Below are 13,593 nucleotides of genomic sequence, written 5' to 3' on the forward strand. Positions count from 1 at the left end.
TATTTTATTCATCGTACATTCTATTGTTCTGTGATTGTGGCTTTTCACAAACCATATGATAGTCACTTCAAAAGCAACATTAAATTGTCTTTAAGGGTGCAGGAGGAGTGAAGCGTGTCCCACCGCTGCATGAAGCTGTAGTTGTGGTAATAACACTTCCAGCCTGATAAACACAACTGGTTTCCTCAGTTAGTGGAAGAGTGTGACACTATTAAGCATTAGTTAAGCATTAAATACTGATTTCATCATTTATAACACATGAATACTCATTAGTATGTAGTTTATAAACACAGTTAAAATGTTTCATCATTTATAAGCAATAACTGTATTTATAAACTACATACTAATGAGTATTCATGCATTATAAATGAAGAATTCAGTATTTATTAATGCTTAAAGGGACAACGAGGAGTTTCTATTCGGTTATAAAAAAGTCTCACGTTAATGTGGATGAATCTCCGCTACCCACACTTGTTAATGGGCCCATTTTCGATAAATATATCGTTATATATATCGGTATTTTGTTATTATTAGTGGTGGCGGAGATGCTGGTCGAGCCGACCAGCGTTTCCTTAATGAGAATAACGCAGCTGAATGGCCGTTTATGGTCGGAACTACGACGGTAACTGAACGTCTTTGAACCTCTGACTTTAATTATTGATGAATGAAAACATGAGTCTGTCTTGCGCCGGTCAAAGAATTTTACGGTGCGCGCGGAGGCTCATAAATGTAGTGTGAAAACGCTTCGCTTTTCCAAAACTCCTCGTTGTCCCTTTAATAGTGTGTACTTACTATAAAGGTTTACCAGATCATCTTATGCTACGTGCACACTACTGCCTTTTCATTCTTTTCATTTGTGTTTTAAAATTAAAAGATCTGTCCAGTTCACCACACTAACTCTGTATCAGAAAATGATTGCCATCCGTCTGTACGTACACACCTGGAAACCCACATCACATGACCGTTTATAGTGAGCGTGTGCACAGGAAGCAGATTGTCCACTCTGCACCTGATTAGCTGCAGAAAATACAATGAATTAGCAACAGCAAAGATGTTTGCAGCATTAAAATACAGAATTTAACCCAACAACGACAAAGACAACAGGGTCAGTAACACTGTAATTCACTATCGAGGTTAATGAGAGCCAATCAGGGACGAGCATGGGTATCTTACATCAGCGTTTATAGAAGATCTCAGTTTGTGTCCATGTGAACGACAACACAACCCCAGAGTTTTCAAAATAAAACACGTCCAGACGTCTCAGTTTTAGGCACTTGAAAAAACTCCAGCAGGAGTAAACGTAACAAAAGAGAGGCGCCTTAACACAACTAATAACTCCTACGTCATCTGAAGTGGGAGGGTGGTGTAGCGGGGCGCAACACAGGCATGTAAGAGGTACAAACATGAGATACACTTGACATTCAGATGTGTCAGTAATATCTAAAAAAAAATCTCATAGAAAACATTCAGTCTCTTTCACTTTTTTTTGGCAAGCAAGGACAGCTCACAGAATATTTCAGCTCCTCTGTGTGTGGGACGGCGCCGCGCCTACGCGTCCGACAGGTGGACGGCCAGTTCATCAGTCTGTGGGGGGTCGTTGTCCCCTAACAATTCTGTCTCGGGCACCGACGAGTCCTCATTGTGGTCCGGCTCGGCCTGGGACGCCCTGTCGGCTAAGTCCTCCTCATTGGTCCTGGAGTTGTCTCCTAGTAACGCCGACCTCTCTGTGACGGAGGCGCTGGAGGGGGCCGAGGTGATGTAATCCGTGGACGTGGAGCCGCTGCCGCTGTGGTGGGAGCCGGCCTTGGCGACCATCTGCGGCTGGTGGTGCATCTGCTGGTGGGGCATGGCCATGGGGATCTGCATGGGGTAGAAGTTCTGCAGGTAGGGGTAGGGCGACATGGGGTGGTACCCGTTGACGGGGATGTAGAGCTGCGGCGGGACCATTTGCCGGTGCATCGGACCCTTCATGGGCACGAACTGGGGCTGGTGGAACGGCAGGCTCTTCTTGGGGCTGGCGTAGCGCGAGGCGTTGGCCGTGCTCATGCTGACGTTGCTGACGGGGCTGGTGCTCAGGGAGCTGGTCTGGGTGGTGTTGCTGGCGCCGGACGTCTGGGCCGAGCTGTTGCAGTTGGACAGGTTCTCCCAGGAGCGCAGGCGCGCGTGGACGTCCTTGAAGCGCGGCCGCCTCGCCGGGAACTCGCTCCAGCACTCCAGCATGAGGGCGTAGACCCAGGCGGGGCAGTCGTCGGGGCAGGACAGCAGCTGGCGCCCGTGGACCATCTCCATCACGTCCTGGTTGGAGTAGCCGCAGTACGGCTGCAGGCCGTAGCTGAACGTCTCCCACAGCAGCACGCCGTACGACCAGATGTCCGACTCCGTGGAGAACTTGCCGTACATGATGGCCTCCGGCGACATCCAGCGGATGGGGAAGGAGCTGGTGCCCGTCAGGTTGTAGTAATCGGCCGAGTAGACGTCCCTGAACAGGCCCAGGTCCAGGATCTTCACGCTGAGCTTCTCGTAGACCAGGATGTTTCTGGCGGCGAGGTCTTTGTGGACGACCTGCTGGCCGGAGAGGTATTCCATCCCCGCCGCGATCTGGGTGATGACGTGGAGGAAGTCGGCCTGCTCCAGGGTGGACTTGACCGTCTTGTCGTCGTCGGAGCTGCCCACGTCCGAGTTGGGCGAGCGCATCACCAGGTACTCGTGCAGGTCGCCCAGGCCGGAGTAGGCGAACACCATGCTCATTGGCTGCTCTTTGGTGACCACGCCCAGCAGACACACCACGTTCTGGTGCTGCAGGTGGAGGCGGAGCATGGCCTCGTGGCGGAACTCCTCGCAGAGGGCGGCGTCCACCTTGTCTTTCAGGGTCTTGATGGCCACCACCTGGCTCTGCTCGCCGGGCGCCGTGCCGTACAGGTGGCCCTTGTAGACCTTGCCGAAGCGATCCTCGCCCAGCTCCTCCATGAAGCGCACCGCCGACATGTTGATCTCCCTCAGCTTCCCCTGCACACACAAAGAGACGGACTTCAGCACCAGAATGCAACAGTTGTGAAGTTCTTTCCTGTCAGGACCCGTTTGGATCATTAAGTGTCTGTTTCTGTTCTGTCTTGTCTTTTGTTTATTTCCTGTGTTATTTTGTCAGTCATCTGCATCATTGCTTTCTTCCTGTTAAGTTTCCCACTGTTTGTGATTTGTCTCCCCAACCTGTTGTGTATTTTAGCTGTGCTCTCCTTCTGTGACAGATCATCTCATCTCATCAGTGAGGGGGGGCAAGAGGGATCCAGATTGACATGATGTGTTGTGTGTAGATCTATGTATCTATGTATTGATCACAGATCCGTCAGTGTGTGTATTACCTGGTGCTTCTGTTGACTGTGCAGCTCCATGTCCTGGCTGGGGGAGCTGTTGAGCTGGCAGCGCGGCGGTATGTCAGTCGAAGCCTTCTGCTTATTGCGACACGCACACACCAGGAAGAAGAGGCAGGCGATGACCAATGGGATGGCGATGGCAGGGATGAGAATGAACAGGATCTCCTTCCTGGTGCTCTCTGGTGGCTCTGTAACATAAATATGGTAAAGACATAAAAACAGGTTGTAGTGACACAGGTCCTCTTATTTGTAATGTGCTTATCACAACATTGTCTGTGACAACAGCAACACTCAATCCTCATAAATATTGTCATTTTTTCCTTTGATCATTGAAAAGAAAGGCCTTCATCCGTTTCTCCGGTCGGCATTAGTGATGGCTTTATTCATTTGAAACAGTAAAACACTGTGACCATGGACAGTGAATGAAAGAATGAGACAGAGGCTACAAGTGGTGGATGTAACTGTTTGGGATTAAAGAGATAGGACGTCACTAGTGTAGTTGGTCCTTCACTGTGGTCACTATGCATTATTGTGACACTAACCGTATGTGGCCATACGTGGTCTGTGTCTGAGTGATCAGGTCTCACATCTGGTTCGAGCGGATCATTTCGGATGGCCGTTAAAACCAGGTCTGAACAGGGGGATTCAGCTCCTGATCATGTGATTTTTTCCCCCTCTTTTTGCTGCTACGAGCACTTTGCACTTTGTCGACAACCAACAAGCAAACCAGCACTTTATCTATGCACATTCCTGCCTCGCACTTTATACCAGGGGCTGCTACTTGGCCTGCCTTTTACTGTTTAGTGTTTTGTGTGTTGTTCTTCCCTGCACTGTAACAATTTGGTCATTTTAAATGTGGAAATTGTATGTCAGTATAATCCCTGTGCTGTCCACTGTTCATCTGTGTCATTTTATGTCTCAGGTTTCTCCTTTGTATTTTAGATTGTGGTCTGTGTCTGTTGTGAATTATATGTTGGAACTACAGATGGAAATGAGCAGTTATAGCTACATCTGGTGCAACCATCTCCTCATTTCTTATAAATGATTCATGTTATTGCACACTGTCCTTTGATAAATTAGATAAACTAAACTAAATTCTACAACATGAAAGGGAAGAGACGTTTGGTGTGACTGATGAGAAATGAAGCACCACATAGTTGAGAGTTTTCCTGTGGTTCAGGTTCTTACACTTGAGACTGAGGAACATCTCTGATGCTCTACTGTGGGATGTTTTGGATGAGCACAAAGCAGCGCCACTAAACTAACTGTGTATAGATGGAGATTTATGCTTTAACCTCTCTGCTGTTCAGTTGCTGTTTAGATTTTTATTTGTGATCAGCATGCTGACATTGCATACAGGTGATTTACAGTTATGCTGCTGAATCTTGATGTATTTATCATCTGGTCTTCTGTAGAACACCACACATATGGAAATGAGAATGCTCAGAGGTCTACTATCCAAGACTGGTTCTATGTAATCGCAAAAATAGCAAAACTGGAAAGAGTCATAATCTGTAACACAAACTCTGTGGACAAATATGAAAAGAATTGGTCTCCTTTTTTATCTGTTATGGCATGATCGATAATAAAATTGATTTGGTTTGAGAGTAACATTCCTGTCTATATAAAATATAGTCTCTGTCAGGGTAGACCACCACACTGTGTATACTTCGGTTTTGCCAACCCTGTCTGTTTAATTATGTGAATGTGTTGGAATCTACAGCAATGTGTTATGTAAGGCAACTATGGTGCCCAATTTGATGTCTGTGGACATACTGAAGCACTGTATTGTTTTCTTTCTTTCTTTCTTTTCCCTTTTCATTTATTTATTTATAAAAGTCTGTTATTTATTTATTTATTTATTTTGTTGATTGTATTTCATTTTGAGCGGGGTGGGAAGTGGTATATGAGATTGAGAATGTTTTGGAGATGATGAATTGTGGCGGCGGTGAAAGTTCTTTGACTGAATTCTAAATTGAACAAGGCATTCCTTGCCTTCAACACTGTTTTGTGATTTTTTTCTTCTTCTAAACTAAATGTATGCCTCATCTGCAAAACCTTCAATAAAAAGACATAAAAAAAGAGAGAGAGAATGCTCAGAGGTCACCACATAGGTTATAATGCATTACTTACTGCAGGGGTGTATGTCACACAGGTCCACCCTGACATGAGGGTCCAGGGTGAAGCACCAGGGCGCCTGCATCTGGCCTCCCGGGTTCCGACAGAAGTTGTGACTCCCCCAGAGCTCGGGGTATTCCTGGGACAGGTGGTGGCTGTGGGGGTACTGGGCGCTCCAACTCTGGCAGTGGTGTCCAGACTTAGTGATGCTGACTGTGCCCCTGTAGTCGGCCCCACTCCCGTTGTAGCAGATGTGGTCTGTGGGGGAATCTGTGGAGCACACACACTGATTCAGAATAGATCCTATTGGACACTAGAGGAGAGGTGACCCTGGTGGCCATGGTCACAACTGGACTGAGATGTCTGACATTTTTCAAAATCAGTTCAGTTTTTTTACTTTCACATTCTGGAGCTAACTGGATGGAATATTTTAATATTTTGGGAAATATGTTGATTTTCATCCTGAGAGATGCTAAGATTTGCTGCCACATTCTGACAATGAATTTCACTTTGGAGGTTAATGAAGAATATACTACAGTTTTATTCTTATTCCATTCATGAACTCATGTTACTCCCAGAAAGAAGGCAAATGAGCATACACGTGCATCTCAAAAAATAGAATATCATGGAAAAATCTATTTCCCTGTAGTGAAACAGCCCCAACTAAGTATTGAGTTCAGAAGGCCAACATTTCCATATTAAAAATGCTTTTTTTTAAAAATTGGTCTTTTGGAATATTCTAATGTTTTGAGATGCTGAATTTTAGGTCTGACTAAATGTAAGCCATAACATTACAATTAAAAGATGTTAAATAAATAAAGACACAAAATGTTTCATTGTGTGTGTAATTAATCTATATAATTAATTAGTTTCACCTATTGAATTACATAATATATTATATAATTATTATATTATAATATATTATAATATAATAATTATATTATAAACCTTTCCATTATATTCTAATTTAGTGAGATGCACCTGTTGCACCTCAATGTTCAAATATTCTTTTAAACAAAAAGTCAACAACAAGCTCTGAGGCTGTGTGGCTGAGGGCAGTGACTGCTTTGTTGTGACATCACAAGTTACAGAAGTCCTGACAGCTGGTTTTAAGGCTCAGTTAGATCAAAATTTGTTCCTTTAGATTTTTTGTTACTGTACTATATATATTTGACTACTACTAGTCAAACATTCTGTCATTTGTCATCATGTGTTACTAATGGATGGAATTATATTGAAGTGACCAGCTCCATTCTGTGTTACAATTTTAGACTTGCTATAATAATACATTTTTCATTGATTTCACAATTCAATTTCTGTCATGAGTGTGCTTCTCACAGCATCTACTTACATGGACCCAGTTTCTCCTGTGGCACTCCGATCCTCATGCAGGAAGCAGCATCAGTCGTGCCGGGCCGCGGCAGCAGGTGGCAGCTGGGAAGCTTCAGCTGCATGAGGATCATGGGATTGGTGCGGGCCACCGTGTACTCTGCCTGGCACAGGTCGTTCTCCAGGGCCTCGCACTCGTCTCGACAGAGCTGCCGCTGCCGGGGCCCCCGGGAGCCCTCGTCGCACAGAGGGAAGACGTAGTAGCAGAAGGACGGGATGGCGAACTTGGAGCACTGGTCCGACAGGTGGGTGGAGGTGCCGATCATGGTGAAAGCAGCTTGGAGGGAAGAAACAGAGACGCACGTTTCAGCTGATGTCATCTCAGATATCTGCAGTAAGAATTAAAGCCAGCTGTTCACTGTACAATGTGATTGGTCCATCTTTACCTGTGATGCGGTTTTCACTCTCCCCCTGCATCTGCAGTGACTCCACGTAGATGCTCTGGTTGCCGATGAAGCGAGCACAGGCGATGCCTCGGTACGGCTGGCAGAAGCCTTTCTCACGTGACCTAAAAAACAAACAAACAAACAAGGATATCACCTCAAACATCCCAGTTGATAATCCAAGCCTTGGTGCACAAGAGAGCACATATGAGTTTGATTTTAAACCAGATCAGTTTACATCTGTGTCTCAGTCCTCTAATAACCACATATACCACACATTATGAAACATGAATAAAAAAAGCCTTAAAAAAGCCCCTGTTATTGAGACCTCACTGTGCACAAAACACAAAAGCTGCTGCAACAGCACCACCATGTGGCCACTTACTGATGTTTTAATTTTTAAATCCTTCAACTTCGTGTTTCTTATATTTTTGCAGTGACGACAGTGACACACACCATACAGGGAATAGTTTTCAAAAGCAGGTCTTTGCTGAAGTTATTTTCTTTTGGTGCAGTTTTAGTGCCCCAGGTTGAGGTGTCTTCCATCAATGTTACGGTTATAATTACATTTTGCACCTCAAAGCCATTTACTGTGTTCAGTTACATCTACTGTATCTGCTAGAGCAGTGGTTCCCAACCGATTTTCCTTGAAGCTATTGTAAATATTTGTATTTTATCTTTCTGTCCATTTTCCTTTGTTGTGTCACAATTGTTATCATGTCCCTATAAACAGGTAGGTTGTAGATTTGTATTCCTATTGTCTTTGTTTATACATGATTTTGATTATCCAATTGTGTGAGGTATTGGGATTTTAAAATTTGCTAACACTTTATTTGATGCCTATCTAAGCATACCTATAAAGAGTTATAATGCAGTTATAGCACTGTATTAACTATAGTTATGAAGACTCATAAATGATCATTATGCTTTATAACAATAATCACAACACACTATAAAGCATTTTAACATGACTTATAAGGTCAGGTATTATATGTTATAATTGTCAGTAACTCACTGACAATGCCCACATCGATAATACATTATAAATGTAGTTATAATGTGTTATAATTGGCTTATAAACGTGTATAACTATCATTATAAACACTCATAAATTATCATAAGGCTTTATAACAATAAGCATAACACATCATAGAGCATTTTATAATGGCTTATAAGGTCAAATATTATAATAGAGTTATAATGCTCAATAATGTGTTATGCTTATTGTTCTAAAGCATAGTTATACAGTGCTATAACTGCATTATAACTCATTCTAAGTATGCTTATAATACATTATAGAGATAGGCGTCATATAAAGTGTTACTCATTTCAATATGCACAAATATAATTTTGATAACCTCACAACCTCAGAACAGACAAAGCTCTGTGGACCCTCTGAAATCTCTGACGCCACCCTGAGGGAGGCCTGGACCCCAGGTCGCTTCAGTACAGTAGATCAGATTAGGAGACCTAAGCTGACCTGATCACATTATATACTATTAGATAGGAGTGGCTGATAAAATACCCCTCATGTCCTTTACTTAATAAAAGAGTTTAACATTTTGGGAAATAGGACTCTCATGACTGAAAGGAGAAGAGTAATGGGCCAAGTCCGGATTTGATTCAGAGATAATTGCAGGTGATGGACGGTGCCAGAGCTGAGCTGTACAGGATTCAGAACTCTCTGATTAAAGTAAATGTATACTATTGCTTCGATAAATAAAAAAGAAGTCTTTGTACCCTGCCCCTGACTCTAGATGTGGGACATTAAAGGGGTTATATTGCTGGCTGATGAGATAAGCTCCCTGGAAGAGGCATTCAGGAACAGTCGGTCTGACTGAGAACGTGAAGCATTCTTTCCAGTTCAGAGCAGGGCCTCTCCAAACCGCCGCTGAGCGTCTGACTCTTAGCTTGAGGAATCTGTTCTGAGCCCCCGTCCTGGTGAATCAAAGCCACAAGGCGCTGAGAAGAATAAAGCTGCTACCCTCATCATTTGGTTGCATCAATCACTGCGGCATAGCACAAGATCTTCACCATTTTAACAGTTAGAGCACCTCAGGTATGACTGTTAGCTGTGACGTGTCTTTACATGCCCACTTCAGCTCTGGGCAGACACTTCTGACACTACAAACAGAAACCAACCGTCTGATTCACCCTCACCACAAACCTTCTTCTTGTCTAATTAGGGAACGACTTTTTAGCTGTGAGGGGTTTCTAATTAATTCAACATGGGCTCTAAACCTAAAACTTTAATCACTACCACACAACAATGGCCTTAACCCACTGAGTTGACCATGAAATCCATGTCATTTCCAGACTAGTACCTCCATAATCCACTTGGTACTTTGATAGATAAATAGGTAGAGCAGGGATTTTTTCTCTAGGTTGGAGGATTTACTCAGCAAACATATTAAATAATCTGTTATAAACTTCATTAAACTTAACAAAGGAGTTATCAAACTAAATGCAAAGCTTCCAAACAGATCTTAAAACTTAAAACAGACTTGAGATAAGACAGGATCAAGTAAGTCTGGATTTACCAATGTGTTAAACTCTTCCTGTTTTACATAAAACAGGATGTTACTGTAATCTAGCTGCTGGAGTAGCCTGCATCTGTTAACCCTCCTTCACAGTTTGTGATGTGATGACGGAGCTAAACACACTTCTTCTCCCACTGATCACTTTTTCTCTGATGAAAATATGAGTTTGGCTTCTGGCTCTGTTGCTGTTCAGACATTTACTCATACACACACTCATCCACAGGAAGGGGGTTTACTTACGGTTGATCTGGGCCATGTGTGGGCACCTGTCCTGTGAATTCAAAATAAAAATACATTAACTATTAAAAGTGATCTATCAAGTCTTATGACACTTTAAGCATGGCTGCTAGTTGACTAAAAAACTATCATCTGTTTTTACAATGCAAAGCAACACTTATAAATGACACCATCAGATAGATAAAATAACAAAACCAATGTTGTGCACATTAATGACAGAATCAGTGAATAAATCCAGTGAGCCTTACCTAGTTTGACATACAGGACCCCCGTGGCAGAGATGACCTTGAATGAGTTGGAGGCGACACACTGATAGTAGCCGGTGTCGGTCGTGTCCAGGTCCTGGATGCGGAGCTTGGACCCCGACTCCATCTTGCGGATGGTGATGCGTCCCTGCTCCTGGACCACGGGGGCATCGTTCTTCAGCCAGCGGATGGTGGGCCGGGGGTTTCCTGTCACTCTGCAGTGCAGCGTGGCCGTCTGGCCCTGGAAGTGGGTGATGTTGTTGACCGGCCCCTGGAACTCCAGGAAGTAACCTTGAAGAGACGAAACACAGCAGCTGAAATACACAAGCAGGAGTCCACTGCTGCTTTTAAACAGAGCTCACATTTTAATCAACTCTGGATTAAAGGGCCACCACTGCACCCATGGCAACTATCATGAAACTATTTTTTTTTTAAAAACTTTCCTGTTAACATTTCATTGAGGCTTAAAGTTTTGTGTAATTGAGGTATGATTATGGTGTGTGGTGGTTTCGTTTTGAACTGATTTTAAGATTTTATTGTTTGTCTTTAAGGCTCTTCATGGGCCCCTGCTACACATTCATGCCCCTACCAGAGTATTAAGACCTGCCAATCAGCTGCGACTGGTCTACACTAAAACTGAGCTAAAGACCAAAGGGGCGGAGCCTTTGGAACAGCCCGCCATGGCACACACCCAGTCGGCCGAGTCTAAAGAGGTTTTTAAAGCACATGCATTTTTTCTCCCTGGCATTCAACTGAGCTGACACATTTGTTTTTTATTTGTGTTTCATTCATTTATTTATGGCACATTTGAATTTAACTGCACTTTACTTATGTATTTTATGGTATTTTAATTACGTAATTGTATTGTCTACTTTTATGTGCTGTTTTTACTGACCTGTATAGCACTGTGGTCAACATCGGCTGTTTTTAAAGTGCTCTATAAATAACAATAACTTTATTTATATAGCGCCTTTAAATACAAGTTTACAAAGTGCATGACAAAACACATATAAGAGACAAGTGCCATAAAAACATGAGAAATGGACCGCCCAAGCAATATAGCAACACAGGCATCATTGAGACCAGGAGGACTCAAATTAAAATGTAGGATGCAGTTAATTAGATAAAATAAAAAAAAATGGGCTATACGTGATAAAAGGAGATAAGATAAAAGCAAATAAAGTAAAACTAAGAGCATCTGAGTAACATTATGAGATAAAACAGATGATAGAAAGAAAATGATGACATCACATATAGCAAGTCTGTAAAAGTGGGTTTTAAGAAGTGATTTAAAATAATAAAATAAAAACAGCTGAGTCGGGTTGAGTGTGGGGAATGCTATGGCATGTCACAAAATGTGATGCACAAAGTCTCAACCAAGTTTATGCTTCACCTCTTTGCCAGAGTTAGGGTGGAGTCAGACACCCCCGAGATGGTGACAGTGGAGCAGCTCAGGCTGAGCGTCAGAAACCAATGGGTGACTGTCTGTGTTGCAACCACACATCTATTGGCATTCTCATTAAAAATGTGGAGCTCCAGATGTGACTTCTTCAAAAGAAGATGCAGAAGTGCACAGCTGTTGCCCCAGGACTCGAGGGGATTGCAACACATTGTTGCTTCACATACTGCAGTTCAGATGGATTAGAGTTTACAATATTTCCTAATCTGGATACTTTTAGTAGCCTACCTCTGGCTAATCTGTGTATGGTGGGTGGCAGTGGTTCAGTTTTGGGGGGGGGTGTCAGGCATTAGTCTTAGTCATCATTCAGTTAGAGCAGAAGTGTTTCAAGACATCTTGCAGCACTCTTGGCTCTTTGCTGAGACTCCTGTCAGCTATGTAGATTTCTGAATAAGGGAATAAAAAGGCACAGTCCAGGAGTCCATGATAAACACGCACACTCACTCACTCACACACTCACACAGAAGTCCCCTGGTTCTCCGTACCATCTGCATGTCATGCGGCAGCTGGGCTGTGGAGTTTACACAATGGAAAAACAGATGTGTGGCCAGCTCCCCACAGAGCGGGCTGCAGATGAGTGATGTCACCACACAGCTCTTTAATTACAACTCCTCCATCCGTCATTAGAGGATGTACTGCAGCTCTGATGGAGCGAGCCACGGTGTGAGGGCGGAGCAGGAAGGGGAGGATGAATAAAGCTGACAGGCAGCAGCGGTGTGCAGGGACTCTCACAGTACGTAAGAGGTAAGCGTCTCTGTGTGATCAGAGGTTAAAGGGATATTTCAACATTTTGGCAAATTTGCCTATTGCCATAATCCCTATATAGTCTTAGCAGTAAGTTCATTACCTTTAATTGTCGGTGCAAGCTGTTTTGAGATCAGCAGGGCAGAGACGCGAGCTGCTCAGCTAACGCAATGGAGGCTCATGGTATTTCTACGTTTTTATGAAATAACGTAAATAATTAACGTATAATTATGTAACATTACGACACATGAAACAAATACTTGGAACTACTTTCGCTTTCTAAGTCACTCTGCCGAGCAGCCGTGTCGGGAATGTAGTTCCGGTTACGTATTACCTCGAAAACAACTCTTGTCTCATAACATTTCCTTTATTACTTGTCCATGAGAGCGTTTTGGAGTTGTTGGATTGTGTTTGTGTTGTATTTGATGAGTTTGATAAGGGAAAGCCCGGAAATACAGCGCAGAGCTCTCGTCTCTGCCCCGCCAATCTCAAAATAGCTTGCACCAACAATTAAAGGTAGTGAACCTACTTCTATGACTATAGGGATAATGGCAATATAGGCGAATTTGCCAAAATGTTAAAATGTCCCCCTAGCATCTTCGGCAAACATCTCCACCCACACCGCAGCTTCTCCCTCCAAACGCCACATCCGCAGTCGCTCTATTACTCACATTTCACGCATGGTGTAGCAGCCTTTTCCGTTCCTTGACATCATCGGCTTTATCACCTCCACCCATTCACTTCTCAAAATAAGAACGTCCACCGTCCAAGTTTACACAAGTGGTTTCAACCTCCTCCTTAGTCTACTCACTGGAGCTCTACCCTCCCTGAGCCTGACCCTGATGTGTAATTAATGTCGGTGTGACCTCTCTCTCCTTGCATTAGTCACTACTTCAACCTACAGCCCATTACGGCCTGTGGAACACTCTGACATTTCTGTCTCCACCCCAGAAAGTCAAACTGACCAAACCGTCACAACCTGATGCTGATCATTATGGGCTTACCAGAGCTACACACATGGGCACTCGTTGGGGGCAGGGGTAATACTTTCTGAAAGTTCAGGAGACTTTGGGGGTGGGGTCTGCGTACTGAACATCTCTGATTGGA

General features: G+C 43.6%; 1 protein-coding gene across 1 annotated transcript in view; it reads right to left on the reverse strand.

Moving 5' to 3' along the window:
* Positions 1–1,233: 1,233 nt before the first annotated feature.
* ror2 (receptor tyrosine kinase-like orphan receptor 2) overlaps positions 1,234–13,593 on the reverse strand; it is a 46,505-nt gene continuing 34,145 nt past the window's right edge. Inside the window, exons 3-9 of the mRNA XM_085794158.1 lie at positions 10,287–10,574; positions 10,042–10,072; positions 7,265–7,386; positions 6,841–7,155; positions 5,505–5,759; positions 3,360–3,559; positions 1,234–3,006 (exon numbers count right to left, since the gene is read on the reverse strand). Of these exons, the coding sequence (XP_085650284.1) occupies positions 1,549–3,006; positions 3,360–3,559; positions 5,505–5,759; positions 6,841–7,155; positions 7,265–7,386; positions 10,042–10,072; positions 10,287–10,574 (2,669 nt within the window). The 3' untranslated portion in view covers positions 1,234–1,548. The remainder of the gene's footprint in view (positions 3,007–3,359; positions 3,560–5,504; positions 5,760–6,840; positions 7,156–7,264; positions 7,387–10,041; positions 10,073–10,286; positions 10,575–13,593) is intronic.

Source organism: Trachurus japonicus, chromosome 12, assembly GCF_045865225.1.
Source record: "Trachurus japonicus isolate A0001 chromosome 12, Traja_1.0".
Classification (NCBI taxonomy): Eukaryota; Metazoa; Chordata; class Actinopteri; order Carangiformes; family Carangidae; genus Trachurus; species Trachurus japonicus.